This window comes from Monopterus albus, unplaced genomic scaffold (assembly GCF_001952655.1).
Source record: "Monopterus albus unplaced genomic scaffold, M_albus_1.0 scaffold18.1, whole genome shotgun sequence".
Classification (NCBI taxonomy): Eukaryota; Metazoa; Chordata; class Actinopteri; order Synbranchiformes; family Synbranchidae; genus Monopterus; species Monopterus albus.
The window spans coordinates 8,587,995-8,610,827 of record NW_018127898.1 but is presented as its reverse complement, the minus strand read 5'-3'; the positions used below and the strand labels follow the sequence as shown (position 1 = coordinate 8,610,827).

Below are 22,833 nucleotides of genomic sequence, written 5' to 3'. Positions count from 1 at the left end.
CCCTGAACCAAACCCAGTTGTTTGTGTGTGTACACCTGGTCTTCTCTGTGTTTATTATTTTAGCCATAATGATGAGGGTTTGGCACATGTTACCAACCCACAGCTATGATTCTGATTACCACCTTATACAGGCCACAGAATAATAACATGTGAAGCAGGTGGAGAGGAGCACAATGCTGAATCAAGGGAGAATATTTGTTACTTTCTAATAAAGTAAAAAATTTAGAATCTGTGGACACCTGACCCAGCCTAACTTTGTCAGATGATCCGGTTTTTAAAAAGTTACATTTACATCTGAACAAACTGTATTTTAGGAAAACGCAGTGAGAGGTTAAAAGGTTGTCATAGTTGCTCAGTGGTTAGAAAGGCTGAAAAGGGCGAAATCAGAGTCAGCAGTAAAATCCAAGCAATGAGAGTCACAGTTCCCCAGCATCACAGTAGAACCTGTGTACCTTGAAGACAACACCTTGTACCAAACCTGCATCTGCATCACATGAGCGCACGTGCAGGTGAGTATCTTCCTGCAGCTGTGAAGCCACAGCAATTACAGGATGGGACCTTGGCGCACTGGTAACAGGCCATAACCAGCTGTCAGGAACAAGCAGGCGTGCTGTGATGCTAATGGTTATGGATGCACTGAGGCCAGACAGTAGGCTGAGGAGCTTCGTGTTGTATGGCACATCAAAGTGAGGAAAGGGCTCAGAAACTCCTCGCCCACTCAGTGTTTTAAGTATGTAATGAGAGAAGTGCTCAGCCTTTAAATGCTGCAGTTTGGTGTAATCAAGGCCAGTGTCAATAAATGCAACAGCGGTTAGATGAATCAATAGCCTGCTGCTGGTTTAAGGACGGAGGAGGGGATTAGGGTTTGGGGGAGTTTTATTAAAAAGCAGGAGGTACAAAAACAGTCTTGTGAAACAGCTCTATTTAACTGTTTACTTCATCTTCTATTTAGAGCAGTAAATATTGCACTTTTTAAAAAAGGAAAATCACATGTAACAAGGTGCAGTGACACTGACATAATGCGTTTCCACCAGCTATGGTTGTTAGTTTGACAACAGAAGATTTTTCAGCAGTGGTACATGTCAGATTTGCTGTCAGACTGAGAATTCCCCATTTTAACCTGATGTTAAACACTCATTCAAGGACCTGGGACAGAATCATGGATTCCTCTTTACTTTCCTCAGCACATCCCAATCGTTCTCTATGTTTTGATATTAGAATTTTTCATAGTCAGATTTTGTGTAGTTAACTGTTCTTTATTTTTCTAGTGAAGGCCAAAGTACTGTTTAAAAGCCTTCTCCACTCTGCCAGGAATTTACACTAAGTGTTAAACTGCTGCTTTTAGACTCATATACTGACCAGTCAGTAATTGTAATGGTGTAATGTGATTTATTTCATCTTATTAAAACAGCACTGCACCAATTTTACATGTGAAGTTCAGTTGACTCTTTAGATTTAGAATCAGTCAGGATATTCTCAGCTTGGGCAGGAGGCATATAGTTTGTATGCATTACAAACTAAACAAGGTTTGAATGAAATAAAAGGCAGAGAAGGTCAAATGAAAACACTACCTAGTTGCATTGTGGGAAATGTAGGATTAAGAGCTAGACCCATTTACCCGTAATTCACACTAAGAGCTTTTTAGGTGCTTTGTAGACATGTTTTCTACATGCATTTTATGCATGCCTCACGCTGCAGATAGAATTCCATTCTATCAAATGTGTCAATTCACACTGATTCTGACACACACACGTAAGATATGCATCACCTCTGGACCCCTTATGAAAAGCTCAAAATATCTTAGCTTCTCCTTATTCTCATTAAATATCTTATTTTGTCCCCTATGCCAACGATAAGTCTTTACTAAACTGTTTTCCCAGTCGTGTGTTGGTGGCAATGTAATCGCTGGCCGGACCGTGTTCAGAGGCAATGTTGTTTGAGTGATTCATGTGTTACATTCATTAATGTACATTAGTTATGTTTAAACACATTATGTTTATAAGTACAAAAGCACTTTAATGTTAAGGTCAGGGAAATGTCATGGTTCTGGATAAATAAACTCATTGTGTACGAAGTCACTGTAAACCTTTTCTGTATTAAACCACAAATGCTGTAATCACCACAGCAAGATTCAATATTTTTGCAGAAAACAAATACATTATGAACATATTTCCCACCAGTCAAATACATGTAAATTATCAAATTCACCTCATCACACTAATATAAGTATTACATTTCCTTCAAAATGTATTTGCAGTTGCAGATTAGTTCTAATTTCTAAAAACCAGGGATGTTATGGAAGTGTGGTTTTAAATCTCTGGAGTACATCTTGATAACACCTTGAGTCCCAAAATAAATACCAAGGACATGACCTGAAGGTAGTGACAGTTCTCACAAGGACAAATTCACAACAGAAGCACAAAGATGCCAACGTCTGTATTGATTTAGCAGCCAAATTTTTTTTTTTTTTTTTTTTGAATACAAAGTGAAACTCACGCTTCTGTTCAAGTGGAACCTTTTTAAACATGTCCCTCACTCTCTTCATTTAAAATCCACAGCTGAATGCAACATGCTCACACCTATTCTCAGGTGCCTGTCAGGAAACATAAGAAATCCCTGACCCGAATACATAATGAGAACAAGTGAGCATGCCAACAAAATTACACATAACAAATTATGGAGTTTTCATTTAAACACATACCCTGCAATGCATTCAAGTGCAGAGTCAAATCAAAAAACCTTATCTTGTTTAAAGCAGATGATAAAGTCCAAACAAATTATTCATTTCTTATTTATTTGCTAAGAAATACAAACAATGCAAACATCCATAAAGCACCATTAACATTTTCAGAGTCCCAGTGTCCATATCAGTAGAAAAACAAAGCTATCTGTGTATCCCGCTACGAATGTGAATCAACCCAATATGCAACACAATTGATCCATGGAGAAGAAGAAGAAGAAGAAGAAGAAATTGCAAAACACCTTTAAAGTGAGTTTTAACACCTTGTTCAACACAATAAAATCTAAGATATAATGAAATATACAACATATCTGGTTAAAAAGGCAGAAGAAAAGAGGAACTTTACAATATTTACATATGTGATTGTATCTTTAATAAAAATATACTGAGATCTGTGGTATCCAAAACCAAGTATGTTGCAGATGCCAGAGAAACTGACTCTATTCAGCTGATAAAATAGTTCTGTTAGGTTTCAGTCATTTGTTTTGCAGAAGGCAAGACAACTCAAACAAGTGTTGAAATATCACTTCAAAATATACAAATAGCCAACATGACATTCGTGTAGAATGCTGGGAAAATTTCTCCAAAGGTGGGACATATCATGACACCTATAACTGTCATAGAGGCTGTATCCTATATTTGGAACTAATCTCCCTATAGTACATGCAGAGGTGTAAATGAAAAGGTGGCTTATCCATGACACCCAGATGGTGAGGCAGACAACCTAATAATGCTCTACCCCTAATATATCTTTAATCAGCCTGATTATGATAAGCAAAATATAGTTTACATCATAATAAGGTTTTATCAAATGAAATTAGTGGTTACACTCCTGCCACAAATAAAAATGTAGGTAAACCGAGCAGAAGTAGGTTCACCCTCCATGTGCCCATGTAGGGGATCAGTCTGTGTACATTCTAAGACAAGGTGTAATGTGTCTTTGGCAGTATGTTTGGGGCCAGCGTGGTTCAGATGACACAGTATGGCTCCATGGGTGTCTGAGTTCCCAGGCAGCAGGTGAAACAGGCTCTGAGTCTCATCCGGAGCTCTTTGTTGAACAAGAAGCTGATGATGGGGTTCGCTCCCGCCTGGGCGAAGCTCATCCACACCGCAGCGGTCAGGTAAAACTGCGGGACCGGGGCTCCCCGCACAAATATCCTCAGGTAGCAGGCGCTTATATAAGGAGCCCATAGAATGAGGAAGGTCAGTGTGATCATGTAGTACATCTTCCCGATCCGTTTCTCCATCTTAAACTCATCCAGCACCAGCAGCCTCCTGTTGGCGATGTGAGACGTGGAAGGTCCAGTTCTGGCTGATGGCCGGGACCAGCTGGGCCGGTTTCATTTTACGGTGATCGTAGACGAAGCACAGCATCTTTATGTAAACCACATGGGTCGTCCCCACGATCACGGCCAGCATCAGCATGAAGCCCAGGGTGTCGTTCGCCTTCACGTAGCGGTGCTCGAAGATGCACTGCTCCTCCTCACGGATGAACGTGTAGGTGCCCACATCGAACACCGGAGGGAAAGCCATGGCTACGGAGAGAGTCCACACCATGCAGATCACCGATATGCACGTACACAGATTCATCCGCTTGGAGTAAAACCTGTGGTGGGCGATCGCCATATACCGGGTGACGCTGACGCAGAACAGCAGGAAGGCGACGTGGAAGCAGAAAAGCACCGACATGAAGGCGACGATCTTGCAGCTGAGCGCGCTGTACGGCCAGACGGAGCCGCCGCCAATCGATGCCATCACAAAGGGGAAACACACAGCGGAGCGGACCACATCTGCAAGGCACAGGTCCAGAAGGAAATAGTAGGGAGCCTTGTGCAGCGAGCTGTCCTTCAGCAGCAGCAGCGACAGCGACGCGTTGCCCAGCAGGCTGATGCTCATGATCAGACCCAGCGAGGCCAGCTTGACGGCGGAGGCCGTGGACGCATAGTTCTGTAAGGACGGGCTGCTCTCCCCAAACTCACTTGTGTTCGCCATCTATGCAGTCGAGGTAGTGTGTACTCCCACATCAATTCATCGACGAGCGGTAGTATCCTGCCAGGGCTGAATGGAAAACAAAATCACGATCACGATTTTAGTCAGAAAAAAAAATCCACTTACAAGAATCCGTTTAACGTCGGTTCAGGTCCATCCCGATATACAGTGATCCCCACCAAAAACAAACCCATTTAACATTTCTTTTTCTTCTTCTTATCCTTCATCTCACAGCTGTCCGATGTTAAAAGCATCCCTGTCTGAGGTGCCGTTCTCGGCTGAATAGAGGCAGCCTGGTGTCGGAAAGCATCCATAGGCTACAGCAGACAAGTGGACCAGGAAACACATCTCAGTTTCCACCCATGACGGAGATCTTCGTTCGTCTTGAGCAATAAAAAGGCAGACAGTGCTGCAGCACGGCGCAGTTACGCATCCGCAGCCTCGTCGACTACAGCCAAAGCATTAGTTATATAGAGCCTGCAAAAGCAAATGTGTTTGTAAAAGCTGAGTGGAGGTCGTGGGCTCGCAGAGGTGCGAGCACCGTTGTGGGTCTGTCAGCGGAGCTCACAGTGGCGTCTAGTGTATGCGACGCACGTCCGCTTGCATGTAGTGAGCAGGCCGGATCAGGATTCTCATCTGGTCCTTGTCTGCTGCAGTCTGTCTATGCACTATACGCAAATGTTGACACATTGACACAGCTGGCCTCTATAAACACTGCACAATGCTGGATTCAAGATATGTTAGGAAAAAATATTGATTGTTTTTTATGTTTATATTCCAGATATTGAATGGAAATGTTGAACACAATAAATGCCAGGGCATAACCAAAGATTAGGTTTGTTTTCTTTGAGGCACACGTTCATAAACTGGCCAAAAGAAATTGATCATTTTAGAAAAATAAAAAACTGTTACCATTATTGATCTTCAAATGTCACCAGGTGTCATATTGTGTCTGTCCTCATTGTTTGAATGATCAATAACTGATGCTGTTGTTTTGCTACAAGTCAGTCATGCACTGTTATTCAGCTGCTCTTTTAACTCAATGCACTGCAACTCATCACATGTAGCTGTAAGCAAAATCTGTGCGGCACTGGGTTATTCACACATTTACAAATACAATCCCTGATTACTCTTTCTCCAGATATTAATGCCGTTACTTTTTATAATTCCAAACCAGAAAAAGTTGGGACGGTATTTAAAATCAAAATTAAAACTGAGAATAGTGATTTGTAGATCATCTGTGTCCTGTATTACATTGAAAACAATGCCTCATCAATTATTTTATTCTTTGTTCAATACAAAGTTATACATCAATATTTTCAGTTTTGATTTTGATTTTGCATACTGTCCCAACTTTTTCTGATTTGGGATTGTATTTCATGAACTTACACATAACTGGGTCAAGAATTATCAGAAATCGTCAGCTGATGATTAATTGTCTGATGCCTCAAACCTTGTGGCAAGTAATCCAGATTATAAAATGACATCGAAGGGCTTCCACTTTTAAATTTCCCCTGTCTGAAATGTCCATTTAAAACAATGACAGCTCAGGGCAACTGTGGAAGTCAAGACCTTTGGAAATTCAGGAAAACCTTCAAATATAACTGCAGATCTATGACAGAAAGACAATGTGAAACCCAAACTGCAAAAAGAGCTGACAGCAATGTCTGGAGAGGCCAGAGTTTTTCTGGAAGCAGGTGAGGTCTCAGGCCCCAATCACCGAAGTTGTGTTTGGAGGAAAATAGAAGTAGCATTTGATGAACAAAGACAAACCGCTGCCAACTGTTAAGCATGATGTTTGAAATATTCTCCTTTGGCAGCCACTGTCACAGAAAACATCGCACAGACAGAAGATTAGATTCCTTTATATCAGAAAAAATGTGATTGCATGTGGCTTGAAGTCAGTCACAAAAAGATGCTGGCTTCTCCAGCAGAGCTATGACCTAATGCAGTCCTCAAAATCCACCATGAACAATAAAACAAACAAACAAAAAAAAAAAAACACCAGCTGAAGCTTTTGAAACAGTTGTCCCAGTCCTCTGATTTTAACTTGAATGAAAGTCTGTGGGTAGATCTGCAAGACAGCCTAAAATATCTCAGAACTTGAAGCGATCTGCAAGAGGAGTGGATAAAAAAAATCCTAAATCAAGAACAGAAAGACTAGATGCTATAAAAAGTGTTGGCAAGCTGTGATAGCTGGCAAATGTTCTGAAATAAAAACAACAGTAACAGGGCATTAACGTTTGAGAAGAGATTCATTTTGATCCATGTTGGCTGTGGAGCTTATATTTGCCTCTTTCCACTTCAGTAGTTAACAAAATATGGAATTTCTCCAGGCTGTCCAAACATTTTCATACAGCTGTGGCTACAGAATGAACACAGTTACAGTAGCTAATCTTGAATGGTGACACACTGAAACCAACACTGAGGCTTCCAATGACGTAAATAGTTGCATAATACAGCAGAATGGTATCTAAGAACTGTCTTATAAATCCGCAGAGGCGAAAAGGATCTGGCAAAGAAGGTTAAAGATGATACCTTCAAGAGATATGGCAATGTAGTTGATAAGTGTCTTACAAGCAGCTGAAGAGACCTTTTGCCTTCTCGAAAAGCCTTGACCTTGCAAAAAAAATAAGGGCTCTCTTATCTCAAGAATAACTGTCTGCCACAGCTGTACAACACTTAAGGATAAAGAAAAGTGTAGTGTCAGCAATCTAGAACATATATTGTATGTTTGATATCACCAAATCACCAACTCTTGCTCTCAGCAGGACTTTGAACTACTGTTGCCATCATTTGACAAGGCTGCACTTGCTGCTGCTGCAGTAGGGGTGCAGTGGTGCACCAGCACCCCCTGCAGCCAGCTCCATGCAGCATCAGGAGCACAGCGAACCAGACGTAAAAGATGTCATAGATTTATTGAGAGAAGTAACAACTATATTGGGACCAACAATGAAACCACAAGTGACCAGAGCTCAACAGTAACGATGGTTAAAAGTGGCAATAATGTGTAAGCCCCTACTTGTGAAAACATAATTTTGCCCATATGTATGGGTCTTAGATTAGAGATGGTTAAGTTTAGCAGTGGGTTAGATGTTGTTATATTGACGGTAAGGATGGTTAACAGCTGAGAATTTGATTCCTGGGGATTTAAAACCTCATGTCCTACTTACTGTCGTGCAGGCCCTAGATACAGAACAGGTACTGTAACAGTTTGGGACAAATATCTACACACCAAAAGGAAATTGTATAATTATTATGTGTGCATTTGTCTAGATCTGAGTGTGTGCATTGCTAAGTTCACTATATCTTGATAACTTCACACAGAGAGCTCTCTTTGAAGGGGGCTTTATCAGCGACAGGCTACTTGGACCTTGTAGCAACCTACGGTGTTTTCATCAACAGACAGCAAGAGGCTTGAGATTGAAGAGGGCATAATGAGCTGATGCCTCACTTCAAGACAAACACTTGCATATTTCCCAGCTTGCAAAAGTGGGCATTGCTCTTTTTTCACGAGAGCTGGGTAAAAACTGCATATCAGAAAAAAGAGATAGTCAGGTGTGTTCACTAAATGTATATGAACTATCTAAACTCGACTAGCCACGTTGTTCTTTCCTGGTGAAGCCAATAGAGAAAGGGGAAGTTAATCTAGTCTACAATACATCGCCAGGATGAGTAACTTGTCTTGTTTACAGAATTGTTCCTCCTGAGAATCATTGGGCTATGTGGTTGTATGGTTGGTATTGTGTGCTATAAATGTACAGCAGTGCAGAGAACCTGTGGTAACCTCAATTTATCAGAAGAAATAGCCTACATAGCCTACTTAGCCATCACTCTACAGTCCAGTGTACTTCTGTGCCGGCTGGTAGGTGGTGTGTAAATCAGGTCAGTTTCTGCTGCCCGAAAACTAGGCAGAGTGAGCTCCCACAACTTTTTCCAGATCTCTGGGATGGACCAGCTGCGACGTTTCTGCCCAGTGACGCACAGACGTCACTGCTCGATAGGCGGAAAAGCGGTACTGTGTGTTTCTATACCTGGAGAGCAAGCAAAACCGGGCCGTTTATTAAGGAAAATCGTATAAAGGTTTAGGTTTTTCCCTGCTGAGATGGCGGTTCCCGGGGGACAGGCGGATTTACAGGTGGACAGAGGCGCTTTGAGCGGCCAGACAGTTTCCTCTGAGAACAACATTGACATCGACGAGAAAGAGTTGGAAAACATCACAAAGAAACACCGAGAAGACGATACGACAGCGCTGCCTTTGCACTCACCTTGGACGTTTTGGTTGGACAGGTAGAATATTTTTCTTCCACGTTGTCTTTGGGGTTAGAACCCGAGACGAACAGGAATTGTGGAGCCAAAATATTATTCAAGGCCACAGCTTTCCGCAGGCCTACAACAGCAAACATAGCGGGATAGTAGCTGCGTTTTACACGACCTTCTTTATTTACACTACGCAGTCTGACACCCCAGGAAAGGCAGCATTTTCACTGCTGTGTGTTTATTCGAGGTTAATGACACCTACTAGACTCGGTGGACATGTTTATCTTGCCATCTTTTATTTGTATTCAACAGTGTGATTCAAGTTACTTAAGCTCCGTTGCCCAGTAGGGGGGGCTGAGAGGGTCTGGGTGAAACTGAGAGTTATTCGGTTTCCTAGAGAGTTGGTCACAATACAGGACTGACTTTTTTTTTGATAACTTAGCTAAATAGGACGTGAGAGTCTGTAATACAGTGTTTCCTACATTTGGTTACTATCTTATCAAAATAAGAGTCTGTGGTGCACACTGTCTTCTAGTGCTAGTGACTGGTAACAGATAGCCTGAGTAGATAAAGGGTTGTGTGTGTGTGTGTGTTTGTGTGTGTGTGTGTGTGTGTGTGTGTGTGTGTGTGGGGTGGGGGGTCCATTCACTCACTCACTCACTCACTCAACAAAACACCAGCTAGTGAGAGGGTACCCGCCTGATGACCCTGTGGACGTGCCTTCACTCCTACATCCACACAGGCTCACTGGAATTGTTAATAGTCTTCTTTTGTTGTACAATCTTGGTAGAAAAGTGTCAGGACAACAGAGCAGACCCGACTCTCAGAGGTGACTGCCATTATGATCTTTGCTTGGGTCAGGATAGGGTTCAGGGACACTTTGTGTTAAGGGTAGGTTAGGTCTGGAAAATGGTGTTGCTCATTGTGGGGCTCTGAAGATTGATCACAGCATGGCCTGACACCCCCTCTTTTGGGCCAAATAATGGGTAAACATCATTTAACTGATATACGGAGCTTCCATTCTTTGGCACATTCAATTGTGTATTAGTGACTAGACTTTCCATTAAAATACACCTACATGTTACATTATGCCTTGCCTTCTCTTTCATGAGATCACAGGAATGTTGTCTGTCATTTTGATATCTTGGCATGAGATCTCATCACACCCCTCTTGTGGACTAATTATTGTGCTTGGATTTAAGTGTCAGATCAGTGATTCTCAAAGACTGGCTGGCAACATTGGTCACTGTGGGGGGGGGGTTTGATGAGAGAGAGACCCATCTGAACTGAATGAGCTATGGAGGTACTGTTCAAAGACAGTGTGCGCGCTGCACTGACTCCAAGCTGTGCAGGGCTCATGCTATTATGAGAAAATACAGCATGTTGTTATAATGATAAAATAGCCTATAGTATGTTGTTAAAACGAGGAGACGCAGTATGTCGTAATAACGTGAAAAATATGTTTTAACATGAAAGTATTATAATAAAGTATCTTGTTATAATGAGAAAAGTTTCTCATTAAAACAAGATTTACACTGCCAGTGGAAGTTCTTGTGCGTACTATGATATAATCTTGCTGGCGCCCCTCCACACGGTGGCAGGGTTTTGTGTGTGTGTGTGTGTGTGTAATAGCTGAACATGTTGAACTAAAGTAGTAATATATTAATGAAATAAACCCCTGAACTTTTTAAAGGACTAGCGAATTGCCAGAACATAGACCTTGTTAGGCAAGGACTGAAACAGTCATATAGTCAACCTATTGAAAATAAAAAAGATTAATTGAACCCTGACCATGTTTTGTCTTATGATTAAGCACACAGCTCATTGCTTTCTGTGTTCTGTCAGTGTATTGTCTACTAAGGGCTAAAACACTTTTGACTTATTCTTTCAGGTCATTGCCAGGCACAACAGCAGCAGAATGTGAATCCAATTTGAAGAAGATCTACACAGTGCAGACCGTTCAGGTGAGATCTGGTGTCCGCTTAACAAGCTTTGTTTTAGGAACAAACGGGTCACGTGTGTGAGTTGGTAAGAGTCAAAGTTGGTAGAGAAATGCTTCACTGATGCAGTGAAATAAACAGTTCATTGGCACTTAAAGCTAAAGTAGGTGAGAAATAATCAAACAGTTTTATCATAACATGAGCAGGCAGTGCATAGTTTATTGGGATTTTAAAGGGAGCCAGTGGAGAGAAGCTAATATGGGAGAGATATGATCTCTCTTGCTAGTTCCTGTCAGTACTCTGGCTGCAACATTTTGGATTAACTGGAGGGAATTATTGGGACATCCTGATAGTAAAGAGTTACAGTAGTCCAGCCTGGAAGTAACAAATGCATGGACCAGTTTTTCAGCATCACTTTGAGACAGGATGCTCCTGATTTTTGCAATATTGCGCAGGTGAAAGAAGGCAGTTCTAGAGACTTGATTTATGTGTGATTTAAAGGACATATTCTGATCAAAGATGACTCCAAGGTTCCTCACAGTAGTACTGGAGGCAAGAGCTATGTCATCTAAAGTAACTATATGATTAGACAGCAGATTTCTAAGGTTTTCAGGCCCAAGCACAATAACTTCACTTTTGTCAGAGTTTAGAAGTAAGAAGGTGCAGGTCATCCAGGCCTTTATGTCTGTAAGACACTAACACAGAGCCCTGTGGAACGCTGTGACTAACGTCAGTTTGTGTGGAACATTTGTCATTGACATGAACAAATTGAAATCTTTCTGATAAATAAGATTTGAACCAACTTAGCGCAGTTCCTTTAATCCCAATAACATGTTCAAGTCTCTGCAGTAAGATGCTGTGATCACTGGTGTCAAAAGCAGCACTGACATCTAAGAGGACAAGTATGGAGACGAGTCCTTTGTCTGAGGCTAGGAGAAGATCATTGGTGACTTTAACCAATGCAGTTTCTGTACTATGGTGGACTTTAAAACCTGACTGAAAATCCTCAAACAAATTATTCCTGTGTAAGTGGTCAGATAATTGCTTTACAGAAGCTTTTTAGAAATAAAATTGTGACAATATGTTAAGAAAAGTACATGCACCTCCCTACAAACTTCTTTGCATCATTTGCGTAGGCCAAGGAGTAATACTCAGAGTAAAAAGATTAGAGCCTGTATACTTATTTAATACTCCCCAAAATTATTATTATTCAGGCCAAGCTACCAAGCCAGAGATGTTTCTTTTTATAAATATTAAATATTGCTCTAGATGTTGGCTAAAAAAGAATGTCTTTGTGTTTATGTTCTCTGATGATTTAACTTCTCCTGTCAAGCTGAATCCAGAGAACAGGTTGTTGGTCCAAATGTGAGTGAATCTAGCTTCTAATTCACTGGCTGCTCAGCAGAGCAGTAGCACATGGACGACGTGTGTAAACATATCACAGTCTTTTGCACTAACCTAGTGACAGACAAGAACAACACTGACTGTAAATGTATAAAACAAAGATGGCAACAGATGTAGCCTTAAAACATTTAGATGATATAAATGTAAAGTGCAGGATAAAAATGATGAAAACAAGGCAAAAATATATTTGGATTTCAATGACCAAAACAAGACTACAACTAAACAAAAATGAAAATTTGACTAAAACTAATATGCATTATTGTGAAAAGACTAAGACAAACAAAATCAAAGTCAGGAGCCAAAATTAACTCTGGATCCATGTCTGTGTAATTTGCTTGTGTTGTGAGGTAACTGTTGACTGATAAACCATTATCAAAATATCAATATGAGCCACAAAATTCCATTAGAGGTCAGGCACTAGACATTACCTGTCTGTTTTTGTTTTTTTCTGTTTGCAGATGTTCTGGAGTGTATACAACAACATCCCCCCCGTCGCAGCGCTGCCACTGAGATGTAGCTATCACCTAATGCGCGGAGAACGGAGGCCACTGTGGTGAGTCTGATAGCAGGCGTTCAGACTGAGTGCATTGAAATGCAACCTGTTGCATGACGCAGGGAGAATGTCATGTAGGTGTGTATGATATGGTCACGTTGTAACGAGTCGACCTGTGTGTCCTCATTCACGTTTCAAGCCTGTGAGTTTCCTTTGTGTTTTGGTTCGACATGCTGCTAACGTAGCCTACTCTGCCTTAGTACCATTTTCTACCAACATGGTGTCAGCATGAATAGATAAAAAAAAAAAAAAACACACACAGTTTAACATCCAATAACTAACAAAAATGCATGGCTTGTCATTGCGTTTTTAATTGTGGTCCAAATTTGAGAGTGAATATCACTGAATGCTGATGGTAACATGGTAAACAAGCCTGCTTCCTGTGGGTATCCACGTACCAACCATCCACCGTTTCGTAATTGGTCAGCCGGATGATCTCCCGGTGCGTTGCAGAAAAAGTTAAACCAGATCCAACTTTTTCACCGCACGGGGCTGCATCGTTTTACCGGCGCCCCCTGCAGTGCTGGTGCCGGCTGCGGTGACCACTGTCCCACATAGAAATTAATGGGAAGGTCTGCATTTTTTCCACACTTTTGAAATTCAGTCTGAACACAGCCTTAAATCAGTAATGAAATTTTGTCACAAAAGTCTGAGAGTTGTAAAATATGTTTATATAAGTGTATAATAAAAGCTTTGTGTATTACAGTGATATTTGTAGGATACTGTTTTGTGTTACATGTTAAAATTGATGGATATAAAATAGATCTTTTAACTATCCAGCAATTTGGATAATTTTTACATTATCCAATGCTTTTTTTCTGTAATAAAATAAAATGTAAAACTGTATGTTAACTCAGTTTAGATTGTAGAGCTTCTAATGGTTTTATGACTATATTCCACCAGGGAAGAAGAAAGCAATGCAAAAGGAGGAGTATGGAAGATGAAGATACCAAAAGAAAGCACTGTAGGTGTTGTGCTCTATTTCAACTTAATAGTTACTTTTAACCCAATAATTTCACATATTAATATGTGATTGAATTATTAATTAACTCTGTGTTCTTGTCTTAGTCTGCAGTTTGGAAAGAATTCTTACTTGCTACTATTGGGGAGCAGTTTGCAGATTACTGTGCCTCAGGTAAGCTGCTATGCATACTGTTTGTGTGTGTTTAGAAGGTGAAGATTTATTCCTCCTTGATGAATACTTTTTGTCAACATAGCAGTTTTATTGATGAGTACTTACTGAGCATTTACTGCCCATTTTGTCTTCTGTTGTTTTTCTTTCTTTTCTTTTTTCCCCAGATGATGAGGTTGTTGGTGTCAGTGTTAGCGTTCGAGATCGGGAAGATGTTGTTCAAGTCTGGAATAGAGATGCATCTCTTGCTAACGAAGCAAATATCTTGGGAAAAGTCTACGAACTCCTTCCATACATACCTTTTAAAGCTGTTTTTTATAAGTGTAAGTATGCCCATTTTCTCCACTTCAATACGTTGTACTTTTTGGATTTTGGATTTAGAATGAGTTTAAGCCTTGCAGATTCTCTGTCTTAATCACGGTAAAAGTGAGACTGTTGGGAAAGACTGAGCTACTGTATTAGATTTGAAGGACATAGACCCATGACACACCAAGCCGAAGGCTGGCCGTCGATGAGCGTCTGTCAGCTTAGCGAATCAGTGCACGAGAAGTTCTGGAAAACCCTTTCAGCCTGTCACTGTAGTATCCATGATTTCATGCATTTAGTGCGGTTTTTCAGCTCTGTGACCTCCTTTCTTCTTCTACAACCAAAAGATTGAGGGCAGAGAATGGCGGCGCTATTTCTAACTTCTTATCAGACATATCCTCGATTAGAAGCAGCTATAAACAGCAGCTGTTTTGAACAACAGCTGCTTTGTTTACAGCCTGTATTTCCACTGTCTAGCTGCTCTTCTTTTCCTTTGTGAATGACAAATGCAGATACTGCCACCTACTGGGAGGGAGAGGTATTTCTCTCATGCAGGTGCAGAACATGTGTGCTAGTTGGCCGTTGGCTGTAGTCTGTGCGATGCGTGCAACTTTTTCAACCCAAGTGGTCCAGACAAAGGCGATGTGAGGTGACGCAACATTCAGCCTATGTTGCTGCTGGTTCTCTCACATCGGCTTGGTGTGTCTCTGCCCATAATTCCAGCTGAAGGATGACGTAAGTATTGTGCATGAGTGTAGGCTAAACAAGGTTTTACCACTGTTGCAGAGAAGGCAGCTATCCCCATAACATTTCATACTTGCTCCCCACAGCACATTAATATGGGGTGGTCTTGTGATTATTTAATAAACACTTTTTACCATAATACTAATATACTACAATATTTTATGTTGTGTTTGGTGTAAGCAGGTAGACTTAACTTGTATTTTGTATTCAAATCAAATCAAATTTTATTTGTAGGGAGGAAAAACTCCCTTTAACGTAAGAAACCTCCGACAGACCCTGGCTCTTGGTGGGCGGCCTTCTGCCTTGACCAGTTGGGGTGAGTGGATAGAGGAGAGAGAAAAGAAGAAAAGCAACAAGACACAACAATCAAACACTGATCAGGTCAATGTGGCTGGGGACTGCTCGTCAGAGATGTAGAGCTCCAGGGCCAGGGCAACCTGCAGAAAGGTACAGGGAGAGAGAGAGGACACACTACGGGAGAGAGGAGACACACAGTTAGTAATGTGTAATGGTGGCATATAGAAGCATAGGGAGAGAGAGGAGGGGAGAGGAGAGCAGGAGGGGAGGGGAAAGAAACTCAGAGCATCATGGGGTATTGGCACAAGACCTTTTGTTTTACCTTTTCAGGTTGTTTGTTCCTTTAATAATCAGATCGGAGGTTGAATGTATAATTTTTTTTTCTATGGTCAAGGTCTAAACTGTCCTACATGTGAAATGGTTTTTATTTATTCATGGCAAACAGGTCAAAGGTCTGTACTCACCATGAGTCTCTTGATGTTTTCAGCTCACATGGAGCATCATGCCTTTGAAGGAGGACGCTCAAGACATTAGATTATAAAGCACTTTTTTTTAACCTGAACTCTGTATCTGCCTTGGCATAAAGGCTCTGTCCACAACCTAATCAAGGGTATTATTTTGCATTCAACAAGGAAATGTTATCAATATATTTTTATAACTTTTAATGATCGATGCCTTGTTTCATTTTGATGTAGGTCCTAAAGCTCTGAACTTGTCAGAGAATGTACATCTAGCAGACTTTCTCACTCAGAGTTCATTGGTTCATGGTGGTTTTGACTTCCTCTTATACTGAAGTGTACTGTCATGGTCCTGTTCTCTGTATGACCTATGGACCTTACAATTTATCCCTGGTAGAGAGGTAGCAGCTACATATTCTAGTATGTTTTAACAGTTGGATATGTTAGATTTCTCAGTTCATGCCATGTTTAAATTACGTCTGCATATTCAGTGCCAAAGCACTTATCTGCCTGTTTAGGCAACATGTCCTAATGATGAAAATGTTTTTACTCAGCTGGCATTTTCCACTGAAAGTTCAGTTTGCTTTTGTGAGTCTTCATCAGCTTGTATCAGGGTAACACTTGGAAATATTGCACATAACTGCCCATTCCAGTCACAGTGTCCCTCAGCTAAAAGCCATCATTGGGAACTGGAACATATTTTAGCACAAATATGGTGCTAAGATACTTTAGAGTTGGTTCCCAAGATATTTTTACAGCTTTAGTTAAAACAAAATTCATCCCAAAAGGTAGATCTTTAAATATTCCCAGCCATATTTCTTTCAGTCAGCATGTTAAAAGTAGACCCTCCACTCTCTTTAATGGAGTCATAGACTGTTTGGTGTATTTGTGCTCAGTTAGTAGTGCTCTTTAGTTTTTGTATGTACTTTCCCTGACCAATAAATCAAGTTTGCTTACTGGACTGTGTCCTTATAATAATAACAAACAGAGAAAAATGCAGCATTATTTGCTATAAAATCTAATAATGGGTCAAGCTTTTCCCTTATTTAGCATTATAAGATGATACAATATGTCAAGTTTTGTTATTGCAGAAGATGTGAGTTTCAGTAACCATGTCCATAATAATAAATACCACCAATCTCAACTGGGAGAATAGAAAAAACATATTTTTCTGTTGGATCTCTTTACCAATGCCCAGTCTGAGGTACCTTCACTGACACAGTTAAGGCTTACATAGTTTCATTACTATTTTATTGCAGTGTCAGCTACCGTAAACTGAACGCTTCTGGTATTACTGTATGTCACATCACTTTTATAGTTCAACCTTGGACTGGTTGACAAGTTAGTTATAAAGGGAGAGTATTTTCTGTGTAAATATGATTTTTGCAGTGACATGGACAAAGTAAATAAAATGAAGATGAAAACAGTCATTATCTGTGTAACTTCTTGCACGGTAAAAATTAGGTTGTGCATTAATACCCCACTGATTTTGAGTTTTTGGCCTATGCCAAGTCATTTTGTTCTGTGTTGTTCTGGTTGCACATTCACTCAGAGTGCTCTCACCCAAGTCACGACAGGAAATGACTCTCAAAGAAAAACAGTAAAGCTCGAAAAATGCAGTGTAACAGTGTCTCTCCCCATGAAGACCTAGTTTTGAGTGTTTGGTACTTATTGTATTTGTGAATTTCTCAGCTGTCACGTTATATTTTTTGATTAGTCTCAGTGTGATAATAGACCTGTGTTACAGCAGACATGTGACTTCTTAACAAAGTTAATGATGACTGCATTCTAATTAAATGTTCCAGTAAGCTGACTGTGAGCCAGCATGTCAAGTACAATATAAGAGTTTGTCATACTGTAATTAATTTTATTTTTTTACATCTGTGCTTTTCTTGCTGTGATTACAGCAGCATTATTACAATTTTTGTCCTCTTGGCTGCTGCACATCGAGCTGTAAAAGGGAAATACACATTATCACCTTATAACATTTCTATGGCTTATCTGTCAGAGAGAAGTTACTTATTTACACATCCAGAATATTCTCAATCATTTGGTTTTAATTCATTCATTTCTGGCCACCAGGCAAGTATACGTCGAATATTTACTCACTTTTAGCTCTGTTGTTTTCTCCACTGGCTAATATCTGCCAGGTTAGTTTAATAACTTTGTCACTTAGTGCTTGTAGTTAGTGTGCAATGAGTTTATTAGAGCTGAGAACAGCTGTTGTTGGGAACAAGGTTAATGAGTAATGAGAGTATACCAGATCAGGAAAGTTGTGGGCATAAAACCATTTAGCTATGTAACTGTAATCGGGTACAATTCAGGATCCTGTATGAACCCACCCAAGTAATCTACGGTATCTGTGGAGGTTCTCAGACCCTTTATAGTCAGTCTAGAATACAGTATGCATTCAGCTATTTTGACAGAAAACCTCATGACAGTTCTATAACTTTCCACAGCAACCTCTGCAGCCTAGAGCCAAACCACATAAATTAGTTTTGATTTCTTAACATGTCTGAATAGGCTGAGGGTGATCAATTACACAAACAGCTTGCTTAGGTTTTAGAATGACTGCATGTCCCCTGGAACTATAAAATGATTTCAGAAAACTCGTCGGTAATTTGGAAAACCATCACAGAGTGTGCACTGATCGTGCCTACATGTTCACAGCCAGTTGAAGTGATTTTAACAATTGCTACAGAGCCCAAATTTTAAAAAGCAGCACCTCAGTTAGACTTTGAGCTTAGACAAACTCTTTGTATGAAAACTAGTTAAATGTTCTAATAATGTTTTAAAGACCATCACATCTAAGCTTTAGGGACGTTACTGACATTTTAATAGTTGTTCTTTCTACTACAGTCTAATTATTTGGCATAATTCATCATCTGTTTAAGGATAAGTTTTAAGTTTATTAACCGCATTGTTACAAAACGTGTTATAGGTTTGCACTGCCCTTCTCAATAAGATGCTGGCATAGATCTTAGATGATGCTTGTTATGAACACTAGACCTAAAAGGCTGATTGCATGATGCATGCTTTGGTTAAACATGTAAGAGAGGGGGGCTTCTCTGTAAGAATGTCCAGACAAATAATACCTTTCAGACATAATGTCTTTTAAAGTAATTATTGTAAAAAATCCCTATGTCAAAAAATATTCACATCATAAATATTTTAATGTCTCAAATTTGTAGAAAAAAAAGGCACTATCTCAAACTTGTCCTCATATCTCTTTAGATATTTATTTATGTTTGAACTGAAAAAATGCCATCGACCATAAGAACACTGCAGTGTTGCACAAGGTATCCTGTTTTTTTCACAGTTCTTTAATGGCCTTTATCTCAGCACACTCTTCCTTTCATTACATGCTGAATGCTACGGACCCCAGTATGAAATGGCATGAAAGCCATCCATTTCAATTTAGAAATCAAGAGGAGCTCTTATTCATTTGCTTAATTACCTAATTAACAGAAAGCTAATTACTTTGTTGTGTGTATGCCTATGTGTGGAGAGGCTGTTACATAACTGATAGTGATCCTCAATTAATTTGTAACTACACTAAATCAAGTCAGGACCTTAATCCACACAACACATCAACAGCGTGACACCAACAAAACATGACAATAAATTCATGGCTGCTGGGCTCTGCTGGGCTCGCTGCTGATACAGTATCGACATTGCTTAGATTATGTGTTAGACTGCCTTCACAACACTTTTCATTCGTTTGAGTTTTCTTATTAATTACACCAGACAATCGTGTTTACAACCTTATAAAAGCTGCCGTAATCCTATGAAAGACTGTAAGATTGGCTCAATATATAGTACAGTTCAAATCATAGCGCACTGCAAATCCTGTTAGGAATATAATGGGAATTTTGGTGTAGAATACCGTAATGCCATCTGAGTGAAAGAGAATAGCCAGATAGCTTTTATGGCAAAGTAGTTGTTTTCTCTTAATGTCAAAAGTGAAATATTTCACCTTACATTTCAACTACCAAGTTCTTTCAGTTGCGTCTATGGATGCATGTGAATGAGTTCATACTGTACGTCTAAGTCCAGATATCTCTGCATTGTTCTGACTTCATGGACCCAGAGGTGCACGCTGTCCTGATGCATGCGTGTCTTTAGGTTAGGCTACTTGTTATTGATTTCCATGCAACTCATCTATGCATTTCACAGTGTGAAAGTGGCACTGTTTCTAGCTTGATGACACAGTGGGAGATTCATAAAAAAGTAAACATACACACAGGTATAGAAATATATAGCTATTAGCCTGCTAGGTAGGCTAATAGCTATTCAAACAGTAGGACCTACTGTTTGATTAATAGATGTTTATGAAGTAGCTACTTGTTACATAGGTGCTGAAAATGATGGTTTTCTTAAATGTTTTCCTCCAAATGTTTTATATGCTTTTTAATGTATGTAAGATTTCTTTAACAGTATAAAGGTAGCAGGAAACAGTATGTTGTGTTTTTCTGTGTGACCTCATTTTGCATCACTATGAATTGAACATACTGTACAAAAGGACAGCTGGTTCAGTGTTGATGTATCCGGCACACTGCAGAGCAGATGCTTGTTGGATAATGGAGAATTTGATGACAGTAACACTAAAAATGACAGTGTGAAGCCTGATGAAGATTAAATGTACGTGCCAGGTGATCAATCACACATTTCAATGGAGAACTGGAGCCAGAGCACAACAAGGCCAGCTCAGAGGTCATGAGCTCGACAGCAAAACCATAGACTACTGTGTGTAGTTAGTACATGTTATAATGACCACAACACAGTGATTGTTATTTATGGATACTAGAAGAATTTGTGTTTGGTGTTACTGGGCAGGTATAACACAGCACAATGTGCTTTGTTGAAAAAAAAAAGTTGGAAAATAGCATTTTAGCCCCTGTATATGATTGAGTTTTTTAGATAGTTATGTTGAAAAGTGCAAGAATTATTATTTTACTTTGAAGCTCAATCTGTGATACATGACCTGAGGAATATAAGAATGTTTGGAAAACAGCACTGCACTGAAGGGTAAAAAAACATAGGAAAGAAACAGCAGTGACATGAGAGAGGACTGAGAATATTGAGCAGACTAACTCACAAAAGACTGACTGCTTGTTCTGTGGAAATGTAGCAGTAATTGCTCCTGTGCCTGAGCATTGTCAGAGGGTGGCACTCTTTACTAAGAAACAATCCCTCCTAAGAGTGTTCATCAGCAGCTTTCTCCCAGATACAGCCATGATAAATGTAATGTCGTTTAAAGCGAAATGAGCTGTGTTTCTCAGACCTTGATCAAGGACAAAAAATGACTTAAAATATTTTCTCTTGAGGTTAAATTAATGTTGCTTTACAATGGGTGTTAACTGGACTGTTGAACTCGCCCGTGATAATTCTTGTCTTCAGGGGGATGTGAGAATTTAATAACTGTCATAATGTTTTCGCACTTTTTGTAACAGTGGTCATGTTGAGGGAAAACTGTTTAGGAGTGAGCAAAACTTTTCAATCACACACATAAAAAAAAGCCAAGCAGAGATTCATTAATAACAGGTTCTTAATAACTTTGTTGAAATTTATAAGCTATGCACCCTTCAAAATATTATGAAAAGTGTCATTTCCAAAACCATAATACCACCAGCTTTAATAGTTAGAAGTCCTCACGGCTGAGATTAAAACATCTTTGATGATCATGCCAAGGCATTTCATCTTTTTTGCAGCAAGGATCTGAAACAGTTATGAATAACCTCAGATCAAAAAAGAAGAGGAAAAAAACACACAGGAGTTTTCTGAAATAATAGTTCATTCTGCCTCAGTTGTAATTAGCCAGCTTAGACATTTTAGCTTTTCTGACAGCCCCCTCTCTCCTGTCACACTTTCAGCTAAAACTAATGCATATCATTACATTTCCCCATAGAAAGGACCTGCTAAGTGCTACTAAGTGCTACTGAATGGTACTTGTGACTATGATGTTTCTATGAAGGATCTGCAATGCAATGAACGTTGTTTACTCGCAGGTGGATATGACGTCACGGACATCAAAACAACAACATCCAAATCCGCGATTCTTCCTTTTTTTCTCCTTCTTTTCTCGGCGTGTTAAAATCTAATAGCAACATTAAGAAAGGAGCTCGTGCCTTCCCCTGCGAGACAGACTGTGCGGCAGCGAGTGCTAAACTCCACATTTAGCTTTTTTTCGACGTCCTCGGTAAGATTATATCTTTCTCCTTGTAGTTAAGTTAGTTAGTTAGTCCCCTCACCTCCACCCTCACCTCGCCACCAACACGGGAGGAGTAATAGGCTATTGCTGGTGTTTACAGTGTGATTTGTTGTCGAAACGCGTTCTCGGTACACAAGCTCGCGTGCACGGGTTCGTTATCTCATACTAGAAAATCGGTACCCTCCGCGTGCGCCTGTTAGCTGCTGTAAAGCGTTTTCCATTCCGGTAAGTTTCACCATTACCATAATGTTAACATTAGCCTTGTTGTATGTAGATACCTGCTGCAGCTGCTTGTGCACCGAAACACACACACACACCGAGTTTGTCTTCGTTTTTTGCTGCTGTTGTCTTGAACTGTTATAAATAGCGACATAAACAATAAACACCTGTATTATTATCGTGTAGGCTGGCATGTAGCGCTGTTTAAATTCGCTCTAACGAGCAGCTGCTACGAGCGTGTGTTTTATAACTGTGGTGTATCCTCTACTTTTTTTTTTTTGAAAGTTGGGTTTCTAACTTTGTTGAGGCTCATGAGACCCCGGGGAGAAATGCACCTTTGGGGAAAATGTATTTTTACTATTAAGACTAAGTGCTGAGTAGCGATAACAGTTAACTAACGATCCGTAATTATGACGTTACCTGCTAAAGGTAACGCCGAGAAAGTTTTTAATTTAGCACGGTGAAAAGGAAGTTTGAGTGCCGTGATTTCTTTGGAGTAAAACCAGGGAAGGAGCTTTTCCCCCACGTGTTAGCAGTCCTCCACACTCCGGCCGACCGGGGGAAGGCATTACAGATGCCC

General features: G+C 40.1%; 3 protein-coding genes across 20 annotated transcripts in view; 2 read left to right on the top strand and 1 right to left on the bottom strand.

Annotated features, from left to right (window-relative positions):
- Positions 1-1,931: 1,931 nt before the first annotated feature.
- Positions 1,932-5,540, bottom strand: gpr27 (G protein-coupled receptor 27). The gene is given in 2 exon segments (XM_020592664.1): positions 1,932-4,033; positions 4,035-5,540. Coding segments are annotated over 2 exon segments (1,023 nt in total). The 5' UTR covers positions 4,733-5,540; the 3' UTR covers positions 1,932-3,708.
- Positions 5,541-8,648: 3,108 nt separating this feature from the next.
- Positions 8,649-16,779, top strand: LOC109956246 (eukaryotic translation initiation factor 4E type 3-like). Of its 2 annotated transcripts, XM_020593215.1 has the most exons (7): positions 8,663-9,019; positions 10,881-10,953; positions 12,792-12,886; positions 13,790-13,850; positions 13,955-14,021; positions 14,186-14,341; positions 15,853-16,779. In XM_020593215.1, the coding sequence occupies exons 1-7, from the start codon at positions 8,835-8,837 to the stop codon at positions 15,897-15,899; spliced, it is 684 nt and encodes a 227-aa protein (XP_020448871.1). In that variant the 5' UTR covers positions 8,663-8,834; the 3' UTR covers positions 15,900-16,779. The 2 variants fall into 2 exon arrangements, with proteins under 2 accessions (XP_020448869.1, XP_020448871.1); XM_020593213.1 differs by lacking the exon at positions 15,853-16,779 and having other exon boundaries at positions 8,649-9,019; positions 14,186-15,295.
- Positions 16,780-21,677: 4,898 nt separating this feature from the next.
- Positions 21,678-22,833, top strand: part of foxp1b (forkhead box P1b) — a 161,885-nt gene continuing 160,729 nt past the window's right edge. For 9 of the 17 annotated variants that reach the window (XM_020592900.1, XM_020592899.1, XM_020592896.1 and 6 more), the window contains exon 1: positions 21,679-22,259. The gene's annotated coding sequence lies outside the window, so the exon portion shown is untranslated. Of the gene's footprint in view, positions 22,260-22,833 lie in introns of all 17 variants that reach the window. The other 8 variants (XM_020592907.1, XM_020592906.1, XM_020592904.1 and 5 more) reach the window with 4 other exon arrangements.

Bases quoted from the DNA above. Each gene is read 5' to 3' on its own strand.
- LOC109956246 (XM_020593213.1), top strand. From the start codon at position 8,835: ATGGCGGTTCCCGGGGGACAGGCGGATTTACAGGTGGACAGAGGCGCT. The intron at 13,851-13,954 runs GTAGGTGTTGTG...TTCTTGTCTTAG, and splicing joins AGATACCAAAAGAAAGCACT to TCTGCAGTTTGGAAAGAATT. The intron at 14,022-14,185 runs GTAAGCTGCTAT...TTTTTTCCCCAG, and splicing joins TGCAGATTACTGTGCCTCAG to ATGATGAGGTTGTTGGTGTC.